The 25817-nt window shown below is 41.9% G+C and overlaps 3 protein-coding genes across 4 annotated transcripts in view; 2 read left to right on the plus strand and 1 right to left on the minus strand.

Annotated features, from left to right (window-relative positions):
• Positions 1-13351, plus strand: part of mei4 (meiosis-specific, MEI4 homolog (S. cerevisiae)) — a 27096-nt gene extending 13745 nt beyond the window's left edge. Inside the window, exon 6 of the mRNA XM_061929034.1 lies at positions 12559-13351. Within this exon, the coding sequence (XP_061785018.1) occupies positions 12559-12580 (22 nt within the window). The 3' untranslated portion in view covers positions 12581-13351. The remainder of the gene's footprint in view (positions 1-12558) is intronic.
• Positions 2563-16019, minus strand: LOC133576077 (sorting nexin-14-like). 2 transcript variants are annotated; one of them, XM_061929031.1, is made up of 28 exons: positions 15761-16019; positions 15517-15648; positions 12588-12708; positions 12425-12498; positions 12252-12330; positions 11745-11788; positions 11593-11680; positions 11442-11526; positions 11225-11381; positions 11092-11167; positions 10981-11025; positions 10839-10919; positions 9149-9266; positions 7630-7785; positions 7421-7545; positions 7296-7354; positions 7081-7213; positions 6826-7012; positions 6681-6764; positions 6511-6611; positions 6325-6436; positions 6225-6265; positions 4413-4532; positions 4218-4341; positions 3980-4144; positions 3823-3918; positions 3541-3632; positions 2563-3473 (listed from the first exon to the last, which is right to left on the minus strand). In XM_061929031.1, exons 2-28 carry the CDS (start codon positions 15645-15647, stop codon positions 3396-3398), a joined length of 2772 nt encoding a protein of 923 aa, XP_061785015.1. In that variant the 5' UTR covers position 15648; positions 15761-16019; the 3' UTR covers positions 2563-3395. The 2 variants fall into 2 exon arrangements, with proteins under 2 accessions (XP_061785015.1, XP_061785016.1); XM_061929032.1 differs by having other exon boundaries at positions 9149-9263; positions 15761-16016.
• A 1580-nt stretch (positions 16020-17599) lies between these two features.
• On the plus strand, positions 17600-25799 carry psmb6 (proteasome 20S subunit beta 6). Its single transcript, XM_061929036.1, has 7 exons — positions 17600-17764; positions 20453-20520; positions 21373-21438; positions 21515-21580; positions 21668-21797; positions 24069-24213; positions 25629-25799. The coding sequence occupies exons 1-7, from the start codon at positions 17666-17668 to the stop codon at positions 25754-25756; spliced, it is 702 nt and encodes a 233-aa protein (XP_061785020.1). The 5' UTR covers positions 17600-17665; the 3' UTR covers positions 25757-25799.
• The last annotated feature ends 18 nt before the right edge of the window (positions 25800-25817 follow it).

Genomic DNA, 25817 nt, shown 5'->3' on the forward strand with positions numbered 1-25817 from the left:
GATACTAACAAAAAAATCAAACTATGCAATGGAATAGATCCCTATACTTTATCAAAAAAAGATTTGTTGAGTGATATTAAGGATTATACGTCGGTCGCGTTCCCAGACACATCGAACTATTGTGCTCCCGACATCATTCTACACGGCAAAACAGATAACTTGGAAAAGCATGGAGGTCTACAACTTCTTTTGTGTGTTGCTTGGTCAAGGAAGTTGGTATCAAGACTCTCGGATTAACATGCATCGTTTTTGCTCGGGTAAGGTTGCATTTCATGATTTAACTTCACGTCTACAGTTATGTCTGTTGCCTTAATTGTTGCTGTTGCGCGCATCGTTTAAGAGTTGCGTGTTCCCCGTCTTCATCAAAATATAACTAGAAATGTCAACATTGTGTATGTGCTGAAAGCTTTTTTTTTTTAAAGTTAAAGTTAAAGTACCAATGATTGTCACACACACACACACTAGGTGTGGTGAAATTTGTCTTCTGCATTTGACCCATCCCCATGTTCACCCCCTGGGAGGTGAGGGGAGCAGTGAGCAGCAGCGGTGGCCACGCCGGGGAATCATTTTTAGTGATTTAACCCCCAATTCCAACCCTTGATGCTGAGTGCCAAGCAGGGAGGTAATGGGTCCCATTTTTATAGTCTTTGGTATGACTCAGCCGGGGTTTGAACTCCCAACCTACCGATCTCAGGGCGGACACTAACCACAAGGCCACTGAGTAGGCTTGTTTTTGGGATTGTTGCCTTTGTTAAAATCTTAATCCTTTTAGGTTTTGCTCACATTTGCTTTCTTTAATTAGACTCACACTTTGTAGCAAAAATGTGTCTTAAGAAATACAAATAATATCAAGATAATACTTAAATGGGAAACAGCAAACGCTAAAAGTATATCAAACAAACCTTTAACGAAGTTATCACTGCAAACTTGTGCATTTTTCGACTGCTCCTTTGGACTGGAGCGAGTGCCACTTTTCTCGTTGTTTCGTAAAATCTTGCACTTTTGCGCCTTTCTTGATCTCTCGAGGAGCTCTGATGAAACATTTATGCTTTTTGCGATATGAACGATTCGTACAGCCAAAAACAACACAAGCGTAAGACATTTTTCTCAGAGAAAGGCAAAAAGTTGCCTGGTACCCATTGTGAACAGACGCTGGCTTGACCACCAATGAGCTGGACATGTAAATCCAAGAAATAACAAGATTTGTTCAATTGTTACTTCTTTCAAAAACAAACACTTATTGATCACGTCAACTAAATGTTCTCAAGAAACGTTTTTGTTATTGACCTTTATGACATTAAAGAGGACATGCGACGGCATACTAGTCTGCACAATGTGGCAGAGGTGGGACCAAGTCATTGTTTTGCAAGACATAAGTAAGTCTCAAGTCTTTGCCCTCAAGTATCAAGTCAAGTCCCGAGTCAAGACAGGCAAGTCCAAAGTCAAGACTGGAAAGTCTCGAGTCAAGTCCCAAGTCCTGCATTTTGAGTTTCAAGTCCTTTTAACCACAGACTAATATATTTACAGATTGTACATGCTTTTAAAACGCTGTATTTATTTATTAAAACAAGTGCATTTGAAATTGCAGGGGAAAAAAATAGTGCTGACATTGCACCTCATAATAATAGCACTATTAACCAGTCATTTTAAACATTTAACTCATTCCTTTACAGAATAAACACATTTGAAAAACAAGTGCAACTGTACTTATTTGTACAAAAGTGTCAACATTGTATTTCCATGGCATATTGCATTGTAACTAGTTCCACAGCAGTTCTTATCTTATCTCATTGATCTCATCTCATACCGTATGTGTGTTTATGTATGCGCACACATGAAAAACATAACAAATACATGAACATAACAATGAACAAAGTTGTACTTTTTAGATGTCAGGGCCCTATGCAATATGTACACACATTCTTAATATAGTATACATTTTAACTGACCTTTATTTTACTATGTTTGTCTTTTTGTAGGTGGCTAAAATACGCGGTGCTGCTTACCGCCGTCAAACGTTACGTTACTGTGTGTGATACATTGACTAACGTAACGTTATGTGTAGGTACCTCATGCAACCCTGCTTAAAAAAATCACTTGACAAAAAGTATGAATAAGGTAGTGAACTGCAACAGATTGCCGTGTTTGCAATGACGTTAGCAACACTAACGTTATAACGTTAGCGGTGAGTTTACAGCCTCACTGAATTAACTACACAGCAAATAAAAGTTACGTTACTTAGCCAATAAACGTTAGCTTACATTCAAAACTTACCGTTTTTTGTGCAACTTCAAATGTCGAACGAAGTTAGAAGTTGTTGCGTCTCCGTCTGTAATCTTCGAACCGCATGATTTGCATACTGCAATTTGTTTTTTGTTGACCACCTCGTAATTTTTTGTATAATTTTTCCTCACTGGCACGTTGTTTGACAGCTCTCCTTCGTTGGTTGTTCTGCAATTTGATTGGATGAATGCTGTGGGATGAAAACAACGTGTATCTAATTTGATTGGATGTTGTACACGCTGACAGACACACACGTACACAATGAAAGATACAGAGCGCTCCTGCATAACTTTTTAATCTTTGGGTTTTGAGGAAAGTAGCAAGTCTTGTCAAGTCAAAAGGCTCAAGTCCAAGTGAAGTCACAAGTCCTTGATGTTAAAGTCTAAGTCGAGTTGCAAGCTCTTTACATTTTGTCAAGTGGAGTCTAAAGTCATCAAATTCATGACTCGAGTATGACTCGAGTCCAAGTCATGTGACTCGAGTCCACACCTCTGCAATGTGGTAACCCAAAACCCACTTTAGTTGTAAAAATGGCACAAAAGAAGCACCTGGAACAAAAATGTGTCCCTAAATCCTGTTATGAATCCAAAGGGGATTTAAGAACGCCATTCACTGTACGTCAAGAGTGAAAAAGCATCCATGAACAGAGGAGGTGGTCTGCAACACCAGCGACTATCTCCCGCAGACAACATTGTCCTTTCAACTATTCCTAAAAAGACTAGAATTTAGCCTCCAACAAATAACAACTTTCTGGTTCCAGGTGCACCTTTTGGTTTTGCCGCACCTTACCACAATGTTAACGAGAAGGGTTTCTCATTTGCATCTCAACAGTTGTTTTTCCCTACAACATTAGGGCGGAACTATCCTTGCCTGAGCATGCTCTTCTTTTGTTGAAAGAAAAATAGGTAGGGCTTTGGTACCAGCATCTAGATTAGATCTGACGCGATCCAAGTCTATGAGCATGAACCGATGAAGCCCGCTTGGATGAGGCGAAAAGGTCTTCAAGACAAACTGAACTGTCCAGTTGGAATCGAATGATAAACAGTTTTCCTTCAATAAGTTACCATGACGACATCCTTCAACGCTGAGGGGGAAACATGAAGTCTTTGCTGTCAATGTTGATGCTGGTCAACATGGTACAGTTCAGGAAAGAGCTCCAGCAGGGTAATGTCCAGCAGGACGTAGGACATCTGAGCACGCAAAAAAAACCCTAATCATTAAAAAACAAGTTCATTAATCAATCAATCATCTTTGCACCTGTTTATTGAGTAGTGGCTGCTGCAGACCCTCAAAGAGAAGCTGGACACCATCATGTTTGTTTTCCTCGCCAACCCACTTTCCAACTACATCTGATTACACACACACACACACACACACACACACACACACACACACACACACACACACACACACACACACACACACACACACACACACACACACACACACACACACACACACACACACACACACACACACACACACACACACACACTTAAAAGTGTGAGTCCTCCCAGTGTCAAGGTGTTGAAGACTCACCAGGTAGGTAGTCCATCATCTGCTCAAAGGTCTGCTGAGCTCTGGCTTGCTTGTCCAGGATGCTTCGCTCCTCACTGCTCTCACAGAAGATGGCGTCTGCCGGTAGACGTGGCGTTAAGAGCATGGCGCTTTCTAAGGATGAGGACGGTGACCTGACCTCGTAGCTGCGTGATGAGTGAGATCATGCGGTGCTCCTGCAGGATGTGGTCCAGCTTAGACCGCATGTGCTGCTCAATGTAGGCCTCAAAAGTGTTCTTCAAGAGGATCCTGCCAGCTGACAGCAAGTGGTGAAGCCATGGCGGCATTCGGAACAACAATCGACCTTGGTTGTGACAAGGTTAAAATGTTAGTGCATCTGGCGTGTGCGTCCACTGAGAGCGCGCGCGGCGTCTTACCGATGTGCAACATGTAGTCATACATGCCATCAATGCTGACCGCCTCCAGGAAGCAGTTGTACTGGTGCCGCCTCTCGGCGCCTGCTGCCATGTTGGCGTTGTTCCTGTAGAGCTTGTTGTTGAGCTGCACGTAAAGCATGATCAATATCACGCGCTAGCTAAGGCGTGGACAAATGGGAGACGCGGACGTCTTACCCGCTTGCTGGCGTCGGCACCAGGACTGAAGACGGTCAGCTCAGGACGACTGGGTTTAGGTTTAGGAGACTCGCATGAGTTGAAGAAGGACTGAAGGAAGGCATCCAAGTTCTGACCTTTCTGGAAAACACCAAAGCTAAGTGCTACCATGACTTGTATTTGACTTTAATAAATGGAAGTACAGTATTTAATGCTTGTCACAGCCGGACCGGAGCAAGATGAGGCGAAAAGGATGCCAACCCCTGCTGGGCAAGCAGGCTCTGAGGGCAACTCCAGTCCCCAAGCAGGCACACGCAACACCAACAAACGGCAGCAATGACAACCGCTGCCAGAAAACACCTGACCGCCAGCACCATCACACCAAATCAAAACAACCAAAAAACCGTGACCGACAACCACAAGCCGACACAACCATGAAGACCAATCAGCACTAGCCTGCGAGCCAGCCCAAACGCCTACATGCAAACAGGGTACATCAACGCCACCCCCCCACCCAGGAACGCCACGCCCCAATCCAAACGTGCAAAAACACATCACTCCTCCAAACAACCGAGCCACAGCATCCACACCAAACAAAAAGTTTGCGCTGCCCCCGCACCAAGCCGTCGATAGAAACCCCACAGCGCCAAGCCAAAACAGACAAACATGAACCCTGCCCAACAGGAAGCAAACCCGCCACACAAACCGGAAGCGAAATAACTGACCACCCAATCCATATCGATCAAACAACGCTCAAACGTCACAAACCAAAACGGAAGACAAACACATCCAAACACACAAATAAAAACACCACGACACCCAAGAAGCCAGAACAACACCCGATGTCCCCTACACCAAGAGAGCACACCGCGCTGCTACTCAACCAAGTCAGCGAACAAAAAAACAAAAACCACAGCCCTGCCAAAAGACTCCAACACAACCACCCCCCCACTAACAAAGCTGCACTTTTCCTAACAACCAAAATAAACAGCCACACAATATACTGTCTCGGCAGAGAAAACACCAAACCCCGCCCCGGTCCCATCTCCATCCGCGCCCAAACATGTCTATCCTCCATCACTTCAATACGCAAACACTGTAGAAGGTTCCCGAACAAATGCAAACCGGGCGAACAGCCATCCCACCCCTGGCCCCGCAACGCCACTCGAGTCTGCCCCCCCCCCGCCGAACACAGCCCGCGCCTACCTGCCCCGACTCTGTGGACTCCACGTCGACAATTCGGCACAAAAACTGCACAAACCCCACGCTCGACGCAAACACAGCATCCCAGCTAACCAGACAGCTATGCGTTCACACAAGTTTAGACCGGGGAGCGACACCAATGCATCTTACCCATATGCCAGCACCCAAGCCAACCAGCAAGTCAATGCCAGTCAACCCCCACAATTCCATCACCGCGGGACCATCTACCACGGCCCCCCGATCACTTCAATTCAACACAGTAACGGCCACCACCATCACCGCCCATCTCAACACAAACACTACTGCAGCCGCCAAAACCAACGTAAAAGAGCGAACGACACCGCAATCAAAACGCGCACACACAGCAACTACAAAAGCCGCAAAACCCATTGACCCCAACCTTTTCCATTGCCCGGCCAATCGACCCATCAAACATCGGCTCATGCCCACCAAACACCCCAACGCGCCATAGACCACACCTCCACAAAGCCGCGGACTGCCCCATAACTTCATGATGATGAGGTTTGAGTTGGGCTCCCAAGTAACTAGGATGCTAACATGCTAAATGACATGACTGCAAGCAAATGCCCTCTGCTGTTCATAAGAGGAAGTAATGGAAAAAACACTGACCTCTTTCATCAACTTTCCAGGAACAGACTTGAAGATCTTTCCTACAGGACAAATAATTAGTTGAGAAGACATGAAATTAGGATGAAGACTAAGATGGTACCCAAGTTGACGTCAGGGAGCATCCTGTCCACAAACTGAGACTCCATGCTATAAGGAGACAGGAAGTCTGCCAGCAGCTGACTGTTGCTTAGCTCTGGATACTGCAGGAGTCTCTGCACGCAGGCACACAAAAACACACACAAAGATCAATTCCCATTCTTGATGCTCTTTGTGGTAGGTGAATTACCTGTAAATACTCCTCAAACTCCTCCCTCTTGGAGGTCAGGAACTCGTGGTTCTTGGGTCCCAGGATGCGTTTGGCAGGAAGCTGCGCATCCACAAAGGCGCCTGCAATCATCACGTCTTTGAGTTTGAGGACAGTGACGGCAAGAAAGGAAGCAAAGGTGCAAGTGTTACCGTGAAACTCTGTGAGCTTGGACTCCAGCACGTAGAACTCCAAATATCTTCTGTAGACCGACCACCTCTCTGCATCATGACCCACTGCAAGAAGGTCCATCAGGATGACAACGTTCAGCAAAGATGCAGTCTTGGCATGGCTCACCTTTGCTCCTGTCGTTGCGCTCCACATCGATGCAAAAGACAGGAATCCTCTCCTTCTTGGCCTCGTCCTCGTAGATGTCAATGTATGGGATGGTGATGGTCCAGGCAGAAAGGTTCCTTAAGCTTCCTGTTGTGCATGCTGGCTCAGCAGGCAAGTCGTCCTCCGTCACTACTGTGGCCTCTTCCACCTGTGGGGGACCGGACACGTCACATGACTGGCCGACCAGGGGCAGGCAACATTGAAGAGGACGCTCACCAAGTCGTCATCACCGTCGGCCATGGAACTGGGCGGCAAGATGGCACCCTCCATGGTGGTGCTCCTGAACACGCCCTTGATTCTGCTGCCAATCTTGCTGATGCCAAACGACTCTCCCCGCTTGGAGGCGTTTCTGTAAGCATTCCAGGTTGCCAAAGTCACATGGTACACATCACTCTCAACAGGACCACTACAGCACTGATTGATTGACAAACCTGCTGACTCGTGAACTCCTTGCAGGTGACTCAGCGCCTTTCAGCAGGTTTCTGAAGTACTGACACACACACGCACAATGTTGAACAGGCACGGTCAGGAGGCGTAGTGTGTGCAGCTGTCCTACCTCATCGCTCTGACAGAACATGCGTGTGAAGACGTTCTCCAGAAGAGACAGGACGTGTTCATAGGCCTCAAATAGACAGCGCATGGTCTGCAGCTTGACCACGGCGTAGTACGGACCTGCAGCCACTGTTTAGGAGGTCAAGTGACCACAGCTTACAAGGTTTTACTTATAAGGAAGCCTCTGGAGATGATGATGAAATGACGTCTTACCGTTCCTTATCTCGTTCACGATGACGCTGTCCAAGTTGATCTTGTCCACGCCCTCGTCCAGGCAGTACGTCTCATAGATGTGCACCACCTCGCCATGTAGGCGCTGCAGCTCCGAGTTGCACAAGTCGGGACTCAAGATCTTGTCGTTCAGCTCCTCTGGTGGAATGTCACAGCAACCATGTGTGTCCTCTCGTGTTGGCAATTATGGAGGTTGGAAGCGAACATTCAACAAGGACTTTTGTTGGCAGCTCATAGTAAACGTACAAAATACATATTTTAAACCCTTCTAACTCTTAGGATCATCACAATGTCCACACAGCTTTTGCCTGTCCTAGCTGGGATTGCAGACGTCCATCATTGTCTTCTTCATCAACGCTTCCATGAAACTACATGACAACAATTTGGACTAACTTGTGGAGAATTCAATAGCAGGACATGCAGCTTGTTAAAAACACCCCACCATCAGCAGGAGGGGATATTCCATGCAAGGTTTTGCTCACGCTAAACTGGATCACAAGTGGCATGGAATGTTCCAAACTCAACCTGAAAGACTTCAAGACTTCAAGACTTGCGAGCCGACTGGCCAGCCTAAAACATGTCGATCATTATTCTTGACTAAGTACCTCATTTATAAACATTGTATACTTTTAAATTTTTTAGACACGGGAATCAGCGATGCCCGATGATGTCACCACGAAATAAAGCTCATTATCATAAAAAAAACACATACGTTTCATGATTGTGAATATATATGGTATATTTGTTAGAGCCTAGTGCTGTATCCATGTCTTTATATTGTACATGTACATGGTCATTGAAGAATTGTTTATTTTGATCATTTTTAATTGAATGATAAAAATATATAAATATATCAGGATGTGCATATGTGACAGTGCCACAGTAAAAAGTATGTTTTAGGACTAAAAAAAACCCCCATCTTTTTCAATGCATTTAGACTTCTGGAGTTTATAACACTTTGAAGTGCAAATGTTTAGATCTCACGCAACATGTATTAGGAATATTATTATTATTATCACCACTCAAATATCTATATAAGATAAACAATTGTTCTCAAGAGCCTTAAAAATATTGCTCATGATGACTACTAGTGTTATGCAACAGAATGTCAGTTATGCATTACTTGACAAAATAAATACATATAAATAATAAATACATTATTATACATGATTTGGACAAAGCAACAGTTCTCTGTCAACATGAAGCTGACACTATGATTGGTCTAATATTGACATTCATATAGTTATTTTTATTAAATATGACGTTACTTAGCTCTCTTAAAAATGTGTTGTTGCTCAACGTAATAAACACCAATCTGAAAATATTGCCTTCTTTTATTGACGGTCCAACACTAGATCCTTTAAATCATCAGCATATTCATGATCTAATTAGCATGACCATTTATGGATGATTGTGGGAAGAACATAATTCACTGCAGGTATGATTCAAATGAAGAAGAGAAGTCGTAGGAGGAGAAAAAGAAGATGATGTGGGCTCTCACCTACGGCCAAGCAGAACTGCAACACGTGCACGGCGCCCTCCTGCTTCAGAAAGTTCATGAAACGAAAGAGAAGGTCCTGCTGCTCCCTGATCTCCTTCAGCTCCAACTTGAGAACCTGCTGGATGGACATGCTGGTCTTCAGCTTGCAATACTAGTGTGTGCCAAGCAGTGTTGGGACTAACGCGTTACAAAGTAACGCCGTTATTTTCGGCGGTAACTAGTAGTCTAACGCGTTATTTTTTATATTCAGTAACTTCGTTACCGTTACTACATGATGCGTTACTGCGCTATTTTACGTTATTTTTTATGTAGTATCGGCTAGAAACAGAAGATCTGAGTGTGTTTTATTGGAGAGTTGCAGTGTCGTCCTTCTGAATCTTCTTGTGAGAAAAGGCGCGCTGTGTGTGTGTCTGGGTGTGGGGAGGGGAAGGGGGGGGGGGGTGTCTGTGTTTATTAACAAGACATAATGGCGGAGCCGCAGTCGAGTTTCTTAACATGGAGATATTCTCACTACTTTTCTTTTGTCCAGCTCAAAGAAAAGAACATTTTAGTTAAATGTAAGTTGTGTCTTGGATCAAAGATCCCATCTACTGCCCAAAACAGCAATTCAAATCTGCTGAAACAGCTACAAAAGCAACATGCTTCGACGAAGCTAGTAAAGAGAGACACAGACTCCGATGCCACTTCACCTCCACCTAAGGATTTTAACGGAGACACTGCTAGCTAGGACAACGTTGATAGAGCCATTGCAGTGTATGTGCTAGAAGACATGCAGGCTGTTTCTACAGTGGAGTCACCCGCTTTCAGGCAGCTAATTAGCATGGTACCGGCGTCAAACAGCAAATGGCACGGAAAACATTTTCACGTACCTGGACAGTGAGGACATAAACATAGAAAGCGGGCTAAAGAAGACACTCCAAACTCTGCCTCTGCTCATCATTCAGCACTGAAGGTACACACTATGTCAATTCTCTTATATACTGTTGCTCTTTCATTCTAGACTTCTAGAGTGTTTTATTATCACATCACTCTAAATGTATAGACTATAAAGTTCACAAACATAAAGAGGGATCCTAGTGGGCCAGGCCAATCTTTCCTTTTCTCTAAACTAAAACTGGGGAAATGCGTAGAGTGTTCTGGGCTTCAGTACAGTGTTGATCTCCCGAAGACATGATTTTATTTCACAATTCCTTGAGAGAAAAAAACGCCTGGTTAGGCTTTGTGTATGTCATGTGTGCCTTCCTTGGGTGAAGCCAGGTTTACAGCTATGTTGTTATTATGCGGTTTGTTACTTATGTATGTTATGCTGCAGCTATTTAAAATAGTTTTGTCAATTTGTTCTGGCCTGCAATAAATTGGCCCTTTGAAACATATTTGTCTTTGTGTGTTGTATGTAGACCACATTGCTTAGCAGAGTTCAGTGATGCAAATGCATGTCAAGTTGATCAACAGATTGTATTAGTCTCCAGTGCAATAACAGTACTGAAATGAAGGCTAAAAGGGCATTAATGGGAGCTTTAAAAAAATAAAAAAATAAGTTACTTTTCACAGTAATGCATTACTTTTTGGTGTAAGTAACTGAGTTACTTTTGAAATAAAGTAACTAGTAACTGTAACTAGTTACTGGTTTTCAGTAACTAACCCAACACTGGTGCCAAGAGAGAAGCTCAGGTGAGAGCTGAGGACTGACCGTGGATTTCTTGTGGCTGCAGTCTGCGTATTTGTGAAGGAAAGGAACCAGAGCTGATGGAGCTTCTGAGGCAGCTTCTGGCTACACAACAAGCACACAGTTTCAACTTCAAGACAAACGTGAAGACACTTCTGTGACTTACTGGTGTGTTGTCGATAAATTTCAGCACCATTAAGTTAACCGTGTCCTGCAAAGAAGTGAAAGCACAATGCAGTCAAAACAGAGCAGTTTGCAGCAGCACAGTCTGACTCACCGGATCGGCCATTAAGTCCATGGTGGGCAGGAGGACAGAGCTGGCCATCACCTCCCTCAGCAGCAGCGCCAGAGACCTGGCGAGAGAAGACGCTCAACGACCGGCACTTCCTGAAAATCAGGCGTGAGCCTACCTGCACTCTGTTGCTTTTGGAGGCATCAGGTACGGGAAAAGCATCTCGCTCAGTTTCCTGACGTACAGCAGCTCCTTCTTGCGGCTGCGCACGGCCACGTGGAGGTCGGCGCCGTACTCCTCCAGACATGCCTGCTGCAATGCATGACCTTGGCGAGCTGTAAGGATGTTAATACAAAAAAAACTAAGGATGTCATAGAGCACACAAACAGTGTTACCTTTAGCTCCAGCTTTAGCCAGAATCTCTATGTGTTTGACTGCAGCCTTCATCACTTTGTCTGCAAACACAGCAGGTACGTCCACCTGTACACACAGCGATCACCTTTCACTTTGCAGCTCCCGCATGGAAACAGTGTAAAGATACGTCACCTTCTGAGCTCGCCGCACCAACACGGACGCAAAGAATCGAAAGCTCATGCGAAGTTCGTCGATACACGCCTCGTCATCTGTGATGTCACTGCAGCCCACAAGAAGACATTAAGTTGGACTTTGGGACAAGAAAAACAAGCGCATGGACTCACCGATACCACGGGTACACAAAGTTCTCCAGAACCAGCTCAAAGACCTGCAACCACAACAACATATCTTATAAATCAATATGTGTTGAATGCCATCAATGTTGGACGTGATCAGTGTTGGTGATCAACGTCAGACATGATCAGTGTTGGATGTGATCAATGTTGGTGATCAGTGTTGGATGTGATCAAAGTTGGTGATCAGAGTCAGTGATCAATATTGGTGTTCAAAGTTGGTGATCAAGGGCGGACATGATCAGCGTTGGTGATCAGTGTTGGATGTGTTCAATGTTGGACGCTATTCATATTAGTGATCAATGTGAAACATTATCAATTTAGGTGATCGGTGTTGGATGTGATCAATGTTAGTGATTAATGTTGGATGTTATCAATATTGGTGATCAATGTAGGTAATCAATGTTGGTGATAAACATTGGACATGATCAATGTAGATGATAAATGGAGGTGATTAATATTAATGATCAATGTCAGACATTATTAATATTTTCAGACCTCTGCTATGGAAGAGTCAATCTTGGAATGAATCTTCAGGCCCAACCAGGGCTGGTGGTTCTCCAGCAGCAACGTTGGCCTTGAAACAAAAACATGGACACATGCTCTACTAATGTCCACTAGGTGGCAGTAACATGACACAGTTGTGTTGTCATGGCAACACAACAACGTACCTGTGACGCTTGCATTTCACCTTCCCACATACCGCACAGCTGTGACCAGAAGGGAACAACTCTTGTTCCTGACGCTATGATGGCAAAGAAACCATCATCATCATTTTCATTGTCATTGTCATTATCATCTCCAGGAGACATGTCCACTTCCACTAAGACTCACAGGCTGTCTTGGTGTCCTGCTGAAGAAGACGTTTGGGAGCAGGGAGTTTGGTTCCAGAGCATAGTAGAACGTGATGACACCTGCCAGGAAGGACCAGAAGCCCATCAGGATGTGGATGTACCTGCAAATACAACAACCACATCATCACATATTCATCACAACCTATCATAGCAATTCACCAATGTCACACATGCATGCCCCCTACTGGCTGTGAGCAGTACATGCATGGCATTGCCACTATTGATTCGCTATGACTACAGAAACCCGGCTCTATCATAAACATAAACATTAGTAACCTGAAGGAAAAAAGAAGAAGCTATCACATGAATGCTGACTCAGATCATGCAACAAGTGATTGAAGGTGATATTGTGTAAGTAAAACAAATAATATTTTTAAACTTTACTGCCTCTCGGACATTTACGGCACATTAATTTATAATTGTGTCATCAAAGAATAAAAATGCATTTTTGTCAATATGCATTCAAACAAAACAATGATAGATGATGATGGTACAACACATAATACACAAGCTATGGAGATACAAACACCTGCATTTAAATTAAATAAGAACAAGATAGATTATCTTGAAATATGAGATCAAATTGTATGATTTTTTAAAACTACAAATAAACTTAAAATATACATTTAAATGTGATTCAATGAACAATGGCTACAGTGTAGCACTTTATGACATTGTCGAGTTAATGAGATGCATTTTGACTGTTGTAATTTGGCTATTATTTTTGGCTATGGTGGTGATGGAAGTGATGATATTAAATATTGTTGTTATTGAGATTGTGATCATTTGGTTTGTTTTTGCTTATTTAATGCTTTTTAAAATTACAATTACTATTGTCATTATTATTGTAACTGTTGTTGCTATTATTCATTAGTTTTTCCTTTTTCAGTTATATATATATATATATATATATATATATATATATATATAAAGGTTTATTTGAAATAGGGACAGATACAGAAACATAGATATCTGAAACAGTTATCCAATGTATGCAAATAGTGTTTGTAGCCAAAGCTAATTTACAACACTTGTCCCCAACAACAACATATAACATTTATCCATCCATCCAACCCTCTTCTTCAGCTAAGTCAAGGTCGGGTCGCTGGGAAAGCAGCCTGAGCAGAGAAGCCCAGACTTCCCTCTCCCCAGCCACTTCGTCCAGCTCCTCCTGGGGGATCCTGAGGCGTTCCCAGGCCAGCTGGGACATAGACATAGTCCCTCCAACGTCTCCTGGTCTTCCCCGCGGCCTCCGACAGATTGGATGTGCCCTAAACACTTCCCCACACTCGGCTGTGAACCGATCCAGTGAGACCAGAAAATCCTGGCCAGATGAAATCAGCAGGACCACATCATCACCAAAAAGCAGAGACCTAATCCTGCAGCCACCAAACTGGATCCCCCCCAACATCCTGACTGCTCCTAGAAATTCTGTCTATAAATGTTATAAACAGAATCAGTGACAAAGGACAGCCCTGGCGCAGTCCAACCCTCACTAAAAACAGGTCCGACTTACTGCCGGCAATGTGGACCAAGCTTTGACACCGGTCGAGTCTGGTACCCCCTACTCTCTGAGCACTCCCCACAGGATCTCCCAATGGACACGGTTCAAGTGAAGTGAAGTGAATTATATTTCTTTAGCGCTTTTTTCTCTGAAGACTCAAAGCGCTTTACATAGTGAAACTCATTATCTTCATCTTTAAACTACATTTAAACCAGTGTGGGCGGCACTGGGAGCAGGTGGGTAAAGGGTCTTGTCCAAGGACAAAACAGCACTGACTAGAATGGCAGAAGCGGAAATTTGACCTGGAGCCCTTAAATTGTTGGCACGACCGCTCTACTAACAGAGCCACGCCGCCCCCAAAGTTCACAAAGCACACTGGTTGGGCAAAATCCCATGCACCCCCGAGGACCCTGCTGAGAGTATAGGGCTTTTCCACAGTTCCATGACCAGGACTAAAACCACACTCCTCCTCCTGAATCCGAGGTTTGACTATCTGGCGTAGCCTCCTCTCCAGTATACCTGAATAGACCTTACCGGGAACCACGATGGTTGGATCACACCCTCTGGTGCCCCTTCTTAAATTGAGGGACCACCGCCCCAGTCAGCCAATCTAGAGGCACCGCCCCCGATGTCCATGCAATGCTGCAGATTCTTGTCACCCAAGACAACCCCACAGCATCCAGAGCCTTAACAAATTCCAAGCGGATGTCATTTACCCCTGTGGCTCTGCCACCAAGGAGCTTTTTAACTACCTCGGCAACCTCAGCCCCAGAAATGAGTGTGATAAAATTTAAAAACAATAACAACCGTTTAAATATGCTGAGCCATCACGCCATGGAATCATCCATTGTAATAAGCATTTTAGCACAAAACAAACACATACAGTATGTAGTGTGTTAAAAAAAACATGTATGTTTAACATGCTGTATGTAGTGTTAGAAATAAATGTATAGTATGTTAAACATATATGGTAAAAATCGTATAATAAAATAGATATATCGCATGTTACAGTAGATATATAAGATGGAAATATAATTATATTTCAACAGAGATGAGACAGTTCAACATAGTTCCAAAATCATTAATGCAAGAGAGTTTATAGCTATTGTTAATTTGCAACCCGTTTCCCTAGCTGGGCTATTAAATAAATAACGTAATTTAGCGAAGCATACAATCAATTGATGCACAAAAACATTTCAAAATACAAGGTAAGACCTTAAAAAACAACTACAACCAAATGTTGTCCCTTTAGCCAACACTTAACTTTTGATGTGAACATATTAATATCTGATATTGATAGTATTAAAAAGTAGATACTGTATAAGGAATGTTCCAACAGTAATTATAACAGGGTGTTATGGTAATGTATACATTTATAAAGATGGAGTCTTACGAGTTGATTTACCTGTTGAGCAGCAAAGTGAGTCCCAGCATGAAGACGAGCAGGAAACAGAAGACAGGATACTGACGGGCTGCTTTACTGACGACGTCCAGTCTCAGTGTTCGCTTTAAAGCCACCATAACACCGCCCATCATCCTAAAACAACAACATGTACTTAAACATGTACTTTAAATGTACCTCAAAAAATGAAGTCGAGCCGCGTTCAGTTGCTAGCCATCTAGCTAACTGCTAACAACACTATACTTACGATGAAAGTAGTCTTCACAAAATAACACAAATCATCGCCAATACTTCTTGTATCGCCGCCTCAAATTCAGCAATTGACTTTGTTTAAAAACTTTTTTCGTCACGGCAACTTTTGCAAGCGACTTTTTTGACAGCTCGTATGTTTATAATCCGTGCTCTTCTAATCTTGGTTGGTTTGCCAGGTGTACTTGAATCGGAAAATGTCACCTTTATTTGAAAGGACGTTCTATTTTCATTGGAATTACAATAACCATTAAGTTGAACTATTAAAACCATTAAGTTATTTGTTTACGCTTAATTTCATTGGATAAAATAGCAAGCCTCTATTCAAACCCAACTTTAGTTTTATCTATGCTCGGAATGAAACGGAATTTAACACTTTTAAATCGGAAGTGTTAAAAATACTTTAGAGATTGAACAGGGATTATAAATAATCGCTATTGATAACTTTAGTATGTACTAGTTATGTTTTTTAGTTCAGTTAAATTTAAATGTTTGTGTATTGCACTCTAAACAGTTAACCCGGCTCTGAGTTCACTTATATGCACATGGCAACCCACAATTCATGTCGTCACTTCCGTTCAGTGGGAGTTTGCCCTGATAAAACATAAACGCGTGCCTATGAATTAATAAACATCCATCCATCCATTAATACCGCATACAATATTCAATGGTTGAACGTCATTCACGTCAATCATTTGACGTATAATTACTTTGTTTTTATTTTTAATTGTTTGTATTTTTCCTTACTTGTCCTGTATGTATGTATGGTTGCATTTTGTTAAAAGGGACAAGCGGTAGAAAATGGATGGATGTTGATACCAATGAAAATTAAATTAAAGTTTTTTTTCCTATATTTCTGTATATTCACTCCTTCAATAAACACATACAAATACGCATTTTTACTATATGTGGTCAGCAAAATTGTTAATGGTATGAAATAAATACATTAAAATGGATGTGACATTGTATCCGTTTTTGACACAGGGTTAGTAGAAACATACACACTATTTTAAAAACCCTGGCAAAAAACACTACATTAATCAACTTTTTGTTTGTTTGACGTTAAATGAAACTTGATTTTACAAATTATACATTTTCAATATTTAGATTTCTGCCATATCAGCCCTCATAAACGTGAGTGAGGGCAGCGAGGGGTCGACCCTAATATGATTTGTATCGATACGAAGCGTACTGTATCGAATTGATACTGATGAGATGATAGTTTATCGTCCATGTAAAATGCTCTGAATATAAATACACTTTTGTACATTGTACAGTATATATATTCACAATGTGTGTTTTAGCTTTATTGTAGACATTTTTATATTGCATAAAGTCAGGAAATAAATACTTGGACATAATGATTATGTCGAAATACCGTGCTTTTCTATTTTCTACAAATTATGTATTTTGCTCCCACAATTGTAATATGTAAGGCAATACTTATATTATTTTGTTGATATTTTACTTTGTCTTGTATAATTGTGTTTATATATATTGTTTCAAAGACTTGTAAAACAAATATTTTGTTTTAGGTTTTATTCTGATTATAACAATGGTGAACAAAAATCTAATCACAAAATGATTCAATGATCTTGAAAAATATCCAAGTATTTATTTGGTATGGGTCCGATACTACCCTTTTCAGTATCACCCAACACGATTGCGGTAGGACCCAAATGTCGAGGCGTCCCTCTAAATGCCTGAATACTACTGTAAAGCGTTATGCGGTAGATGTAGGTATCAAATCACACACATACATAGACAATGACATTTAATTACGTTGTGCTGTTGCAGCCAGAATTTTGTCCTGTAATAACAGCATATGTTCATTTTGTATATAGATATTACAATAGGCTAAATCGATGGACCCCGCTATAAGTGTGCAGCAAACAGAAACAAGATGGCGGGAGCTTCATCTGCAATGCTGCGTTTTGACCAACACAATTCTTTAAAAAACCATATGGTGCCGGATTGGACACGCAAAGAAGTCAGCACCGGGGTAAGCATCGTTAATGGCGACATTTTGAGCTGTAAGTGGGTTCACTTGACGTTTAATGAAGGATTTAAAAAACTGAACAGCGTCTGAATGAGACAGCGATTCTGTAGCAGCTAATAGCTAATAGCTAACTGTTGACAAGCACCACGTATTTATTCTAGCAGGAACATTCATCTCCATTCGCTCAGGCGTGTATTTCAGCCGCAAATTAAAACGTGTATATTTTTCAAACGCAAAGTGATTATTCAAGTTTTCATTTTAAATTGTCTGGACCAGCACCTCGAGTTCAAGTTTCTAGACATAACTATAATTTGATATCGAATGTTATCCCTTGGCAGTGTGCAGTTAATTCAAATTCGAAAATAATCTGGTGGTCTTTTGTCTTTGGGCCTTTTTTGGGATTGCATGATAAAGTTTATTGGTCGACCAAATATTATGTGTCAGAGTGCCATATTACTAGGGAAATGCTTACAGGAAAATTCCTTCAAAATGTATGCACAGGGAGACACAATTACATTTCCATATTATTTGTTAGACATGCAGGAGTTGCTTGTACTCCAGGAGGGTGTGCGTCTTGCCAGAACACCAATTTTAAGAGAAATCTGATTCCACAGTGCGTAATTGCTTCTAAGATAATAATTCTCACTACCATGTTGGAAAATAAAATGTTTATTCCATTTACCATTACCACTGGAGCACTGAATTGATGGAAAAAATTGGCTAAACATGCTTAACACACACAATGAGCATGACGACTCAAGAAGTTAACCGCTAAACCTTCAATGTAAAATAGAGGTGATCGATACCTCGGATAGTATCAGTATATGAAATATACTAAAGTCATTAGATTGATGTTTTTAGATTTCTAGGTCTTATTACAGAATAATTGTTGGTTGTTTTTGTTACTGTTTACAAACTCAGGGAGTACGTCTCTGGAGACAAGAAGGCTTTGAGGGCAAAACCTTAATGATTTAAATCGGAGCCAATGGTAGTTCTTGCTTTTGTTTACTTATTGTGCACTAGATAGACACTTTATTTTGTTAAAACACTGTATGTAGCATTCAATAACACAAATGTAATACATCATCTGATATACAACAATTCTAGCAAATTATACATTTGATTAGATGGGTATTAGAACAATTGTTTACTTTAATTACTTGCTATGAAACATATTGGCTTCGACAAACTATTGTCAAATATCAAATTGGGATTGGAAGCCAAAAATGTTAATCGTGACAGCCCTAAACGTTATTGTTTGCCTCACTCACTAATAATAAATACTTGCAAACAAAAATCTTTACAATATTCTCTTTAAGGTGTGCACCTGCGCAATGCTCACGAAATCCTCTGGGCACAGTTTTGCTGTGCTCCAATCCAATCTGAACGCTAAACAAAATAAACACTTAACTATTTGTTCTGTAGGACTCTGTGACTGGTGACGAGAAGCGTCCCTAACAAATAAAACATTTGATTCTTGCCATTTCAGTCAAGACGCTTTAAAGAGGACAGGAATTCCATCGATCACTTTGTTGAGCAAAACTGTTTAAATCCGGCTGTTACCATACCAAAAACAGTAGTAAAAAACTTCTATCTACAAAAACTGGTAATTTTCTGCCATACAAACCAGGCCAAAAGCAACTTTTTGTGATCAGTCACATCAACAGCAGCCGCTCACTCTGTCTCACCTGCACCGACACAGGCACTCATGGCACTTAGCCACTGATGCGTTTGTGGCCACAAAAAAGTCTGACAACTCTAACATCATACAAAGTGTAAATGCCAGGTTGTAACACCATGACTCCTCAATCAAATGTGTGCTTATTCTACTGTCATTTATTAAAAAATTTAATATATGGGTATTAATCACAAAATGCTGTTACTAGATTAAAGAAATGCTAAAAAAATATATATATATTTTACAGACAGAAAGTTACAGGAATGTACACTTTAACCCATACTTACAGCTCATTGTGCAACATGAGAATGTATTAAAGGGAACTTAATGTGATATCTGAAAGGGGTACAAATTGTTTCCAAAGTAGGACCACCACCCAAGCATACAATACTAGTACATAGCTCATGAAAACCTTTTTCTTTTCTTTTTTTAATTCTAAGTGGGCCAAATCACTTGTGTTAGAAAAAAATCAAATGAAAATGACTGCTGCCATTTGATTATTATAATAAAACATTTAACTTGTTATTAAGTCAGGTTTTGGACAGTGTGCACGTCAGATGTTGCGCACATGTACTCCACTGAATACTCAAGAGTTTTTGCGTTTGCTCGGACACATGAAAAGCTAGAGGGAATATTTTTATAAATCGCTATCACCCTTTTGCAGAGGATGCAAACTCCAATTTATGCAAATTTAAATTTTTGACTGTTTTAAAAAGAAACAACTTTATAAATATTATAATTGTGCATAGAGTAAGATGTAGTGTATGCAGCACACTAGTTTTTGATAATAAAAAAAAAAAGCGCAACGTATTTCGAATTCTCATTTATATTCATTAGTTTCTTAGTAGGGAAAAAAATTGTAGATGGAATTGTTTATGAAACAATTATTTTTAGACCATATTTCCCACGGCTAACCTAATATCAGACATTCCTGCAGCTTGTATGGGAGCACTTGCCTCACCACTCATTACCATTTGTATTTTGTGCATAACTTTATGCTGTTTGTGTTCTAGACCACCATCATGGCGGTGGAGTATGATGGAGGCGTGGTCATCGGTGCGGACTCCCGTACCACAACTGGGTAACTATCCTTTTGTATTTATTAGGGATGCAGCAGTACAAGTAACACACACACACACACACACACACACACACACGGACAGCGATTCAGAAAGGCATATTTTCCTGTGCATGGCAGACTGCAGGTGTAGCCATGTAGTACTCCTTTGCGTTGTGTTTTTCCTCAAAAGACGACACCCAGTCTTTCTTCCGGCTCAAACATAGTTTATTCTGGTTAAAACAATCATATTGAGTCTCCAATCAGCCTTCTCTATACATTTCAAACCGTCACATGGAAGATAGCAGACTGACAAACATTAACACATGATAAAAAAAGCACACAATACCTGGTGATAACAATCATAGTGAGTCTCCAATCAGCCTTCTCTATACATTTCAAACCTGCACAGAAATAAAACAAAACAAAACTTAACATAAATGTGTCTCCTTTACGCCTACAGCAACACAGCTCGCCTGCTAATAAGTTAGCTGAAAGCTATCAAGCTAATTCACGGGGCGCCAGAGAGCACAACTTACCGTCACGTGGAAAATAGCAGACTGGCTACAGCCTGGAAGTCTGCTGGGACATGTGACGTTCAGTGACCATAAAAAATATAGGAAATCACAGTACTAAACTTAGAATAATAAAATTTGCAAAATAAAGAGTCACATTACATAATGTGTAAATGTAACAAATTAGATAAGATGACATTCAAATAAAATGATTTTCAAATAAGAAGAATAGTAAGACAGTAAGCAATTGAGATCATAAATTACCTCTGTTACACAGGGTCCGGTATTTTAGCGAGTACTGTTTCATCCCTAGTGTTTATCATCATGTTTGCTGTTATTTCAACTGTGTTTTTTGTGTCAGTGCGTACATCGCCAACAGAGTGACGGACAAACTGACGCCCATTCATGACCGAATTTTCTGCTGCAGGTCAGTGTGCACCACTTCCTCCTTTTCCACATATTCACTCCTCTTCCTCATTTGTGGATGTGTTCTTGTGTTGCAGGTCCGGATCAGCTGCCGACACTCAGGCCATCGCTGATGTGGTCACTTACCAGCTGGGCTTCCATAGGTGACCCCCACCCTGTCATGCGCATGTAATTGACTGCATGTACACTTTGATTGACAGGCTTGTGCCAATGTTTGTGTGCGCCCCCAGCATCGAGCTAGACGAGCCCCCATTGGTGGAGACGGCCGCTAATCTGTTCCGAGCTAGCTGCTACCGCTACAGAGAAGAACTGATGGCTGGGATACTGGTGGCAGGATGGGACAAGAGGAAGGGTGGACAGGTATCTATGCACTACACTACAAACACAGTACTGTACTAGACTATTACACCCTATACTGCCACTACAATACACAGTACACTATACAATACTGTATACCAGGGGTTGGGAACCTGTGGCTCTTTTGATGACTGCATCTGGCTCTCAGATAAATCTTAGCTGACATGGCTTAACACGATAAGTAATGAATAATTCCACTGGTAATCTGTTAAAAATAACGTTGAAAATGTAAAACATTCTAATGCATTTTAATCCATCCGTCTGTTTTCTACCGCACCTGTTCAAGAAGTCGCATTAATGGTAAGAAGTATTTTATTTATTATTGGTTAGCTTCAGAATAACGATGTTATTAAAAAGAATAAGAGACTTATTATACTCGAAAAATTTTGGTCTTACTTAAAAATGCACGCATTTAGTTGTATTCAGTGTTAAAAAATATTATATGGCTCTCACGGAAATCCATTTTAAAATATTTGGCTTTCATGGCTCTCTCATCCAAAAAGGTTCCAGACCCCTGCTGTATACAGTACAAACATAGTATTGTGTAGTAGGGATGTCCCGATCCGATATTTGGATAGGATCGGCCACCGATATTTGCCAAAAAATGCGTATCGGCAAGGCATGGGAAAATGCCGATCCAGATCCAGTTTTAAAAAAAACTCTGGTTCGTGTTTTCCAACGCACAGATTTAAATAATACATTCCATTTTTCTGCTGCTCCCTATTTCCGTTCCGCATTTTCCAGCACACCTTCAACACATCCACAGGTCTATGGATTCTCACGCAGTTGCTTTTAGCTGCTGGCATTGCACTACAGGCTCTTCCCACTCCTTCTTCTGTCTCCTTCTCACACACAGCAAGCGCAACTTCTTACACACGTCACATACGTATACGTCCTCTCCCAGCAGAGAGGTAGCAGCATAGCTAACGTTAGCTGTGATGCTAGCGCAGCCGCTAAGGTGCGCGCCTGCTCAAACGTCCTCTGCGCACGGCAAATCTATGCCACGCACAAAATCAAATAAAAAAATAAGCGCATAACAATTTTCGACACACGGACACGACAGAGAAAACAATTTTCGTCATCATTGTTCAAATATTGTAACGTCTGTCGAGACGCTTATCTCCATTCGGTGCCACACGCCCACACCATCAAAATGCCGAGGCAAAAATGTCCACAACACCATATGAAAAAATTAGTGATTTTTTTAGTTGTGATTTCCTTCTCTGCATGAAAGTTTAAAAGTAGCATATATTAATGCAGTATGAAGAAGAATGTTTTAATGTAGACATGCAAGCCTTGAAAGAACATTTTGAAAATCAAGACTACATTTCCTGCAAATGGGTGCATTTCTACCCTATATTTTAACTTTATATTTATTTTCATATGAAACTCTTTTGGCTGTCTTTTTGACACTTACATCAGGCGCCCCCCTCCACACCCCGGATCATAAATAATTCAATGTGATTATCTTGTGTGATGACTGTATTATGAGTATAGTATATATCTGATAGTATATATCTGTATCATGAATCAATTTAAGTGGACCCCGACTTAAACAAGTTGAAAAACTTATTCGGGTGTTACGAGTTAGTGGTCAATTGTACGGAATATGTATTTCACTGTGCAACCTACTAATAAAAGTCTCAATCAATCAATCAAAACACATAGAATCATCATACTGCTGTGATTATATGCATCAAGTGTTCATTCAAGGCTAAGGCAAAATATCGAGATATATATCGTGTATCGCAATATGGCCTTAAAATATCGCAATATTAAAAAAAGGCCATATCGCCCAGCCCTAGTTTCAATGATGCCATTTCTGTTTGTCATGTATAATTTTGTCTATTTTGTGTTTATCCTTGAATAAACAGGTCAGTTTCTTGTTACCAACCATTGTGTATTATTCAAACTCCCCTAATTCAGCTGGCTAGTTGTTATCAAGAGTACTAAAACCCTTTTCAACATGATTCTGACAACTAAGTAGGCTAAATAACTTTAAACTTTAATACATGCTCGGATAGGCCAGTATCGGTCAGTATCGGTATCGGTCAGTATCGGATCGGAAGTGCAAAAACAATATCGGTATCGGATCGGAAGTGCAAAAACCTGGATCGGGACATCCCTATTGTGTAGTATACTACACAGTAGTGTATACCATGTTACACATTATATTACATGACATAGAATTCAATATTAAGTAAAGTACACAGTAGACTAGTGTGTGTTAGTATTCCAGCAGCAGTAATCGGCATGTTTGTGTGTGTGCATCAGGTGTACTGTGTTCCTATTGGTGGAATGCTGGTGAGGCAGCCAGTGTCTGTTGGCGGTAGTGGCAGCTCGTACATTTATGGCTTCATGGACTCCAACTACAAAGCAGGACTGAGCAAAGAGCAATGTTTGGAGCTAACTGCTGCAGGTACAGTACTACACACTCTCTTACACACACACTATTAATATAAACTAGGGGGTAGAGATGCGCGGATAGGCAATTATTTCATCCGCAACCGCATCAGAAAGTCGTCAACCATCCGCAATCCACCCGATCTAACATTTGATCAGAACCGCATCCGCCCGTTGTTATATATCTAATATAGACGATGCAAGGCATTAGTGAGGTTATAAAGCTTTTGCCTGTTAAAGAAAGGAGACTGATCCAATGCAGCACAGACATTCGCGTGCCACGCTGTCACGACCCAGACGCACACCAGTGCGCAATCATATGGGAGCCGCGCTGAGCGCGTCTCGCTGCAGGCGACGGCCGGGTATATGGGCCCGACGCTCCAGCGCCATCCATTTTCAGGGCTAGTTGATTCGGCAGGTGGGTTGTTACACACTCCTTAGCGGGTTCCAACTTCCATGGCCACCGTCCTAGCTGCTGTCTATATCAACCAGGGTGAGCCCCACCCCTTTCGTGAGCGCACTGCGCGCGGAGTGACCCCTGTTACGCGCCCCCGGCAACAGGGGTGGCGGGCAGGTAAGCTGCGCGGGCGGAGCACGCGGAGTGACCCCTGTTACGAGCCCCCGGCCACGGGGGTGGCGGGCAGGTAAGCTGCTTACCTGCTGCGCGTGACGCCGGCCGCGGCGAAGGCGGACGAGGCGGGGTGTCGGTGCGGTGGGCGCAGTGGTGACCCTGGACGTGCGTCGGGCCCTTCTCGCGGATCGCCTCAGCTACGGCTCCCGGTGGGGCCCTCTCGGGGGAAGGGGCCTCGGTCCCGGACCCCGGCGAGGCGTCCCTTCTCCGCTCCGTAAAAGTGTCCATCTCTTTTCTTTTTTTTTTCTGTTGTGGCATATGCTGCAGGTGCCTGCTCGTTTTTCGTATGTGGGTAACAACATTTAACTATGTTTATATATTTCCGAATTGGTTTAACTGCCACCCGCCTGAATCTATTTAAAATCTAATTTTTTTTTAACCACCCGACCCGACCCGACCCGCGGATAAAATCTAATTTTTTAAAATTTCATCCGCCCGATCCGCGGATAATCCGCGGACTCCGCGGTTGTGCCCGCAAACCGCGCATCTCTACTAGGGGGGGTGATAAGATTTGGTGAGATTAAAATGTGACAACATTACTGCTTTAAAACAAAGCTGAGTTGTCACTTGTCCTCAAAACTGATTTGTACAGATGAAATGTGTGGCTGCTCTCCTGTGGGGTTTATATCCCAGCACAAGTCATAAGTCAATCATGGCTGCAACTTTAGATGTCTTTTTACTCTTATGCCAATAGCAGTCAAAAGCTCATGCTTAAAACTCTTGCTAAGTTATTGTTTTGTTACACAGTGATCACACTCTACTATAATATATATTATACATCATAATTATATCACCCTCAGCGTTATCCCTGGCAATGGAGAGGGACGGCTCTAGCGGCGGTGTGATCAGACTGGCATCAATTTCAGAGGACGGAGTGGAGAGAAAAGTCATTCTTGGAAATGAGCTTCCCAAATATTCAACACATTGAACACACACAGCTGTCAAGTTTGTCATTAAAAAGTTGAACGTGTTATTGTTGTGCTCTGTTC

This window comes from Nerophis lumbriciformis, linkage group LG34, assembly GCF_033978685.3.
Source record: "Nerophis lumbriciformis linkage group LG34, RoL_Nlum_v2.1, whole genome shotgun sequence".
In the NCBI taxonomy this organism is placed as follows: Eukaryota; Metazoa; Chordata; class Actinopteri; order Syngnathiformes; family Syngnathidae; genus Nerophis; species Nerophis lumbriciformis.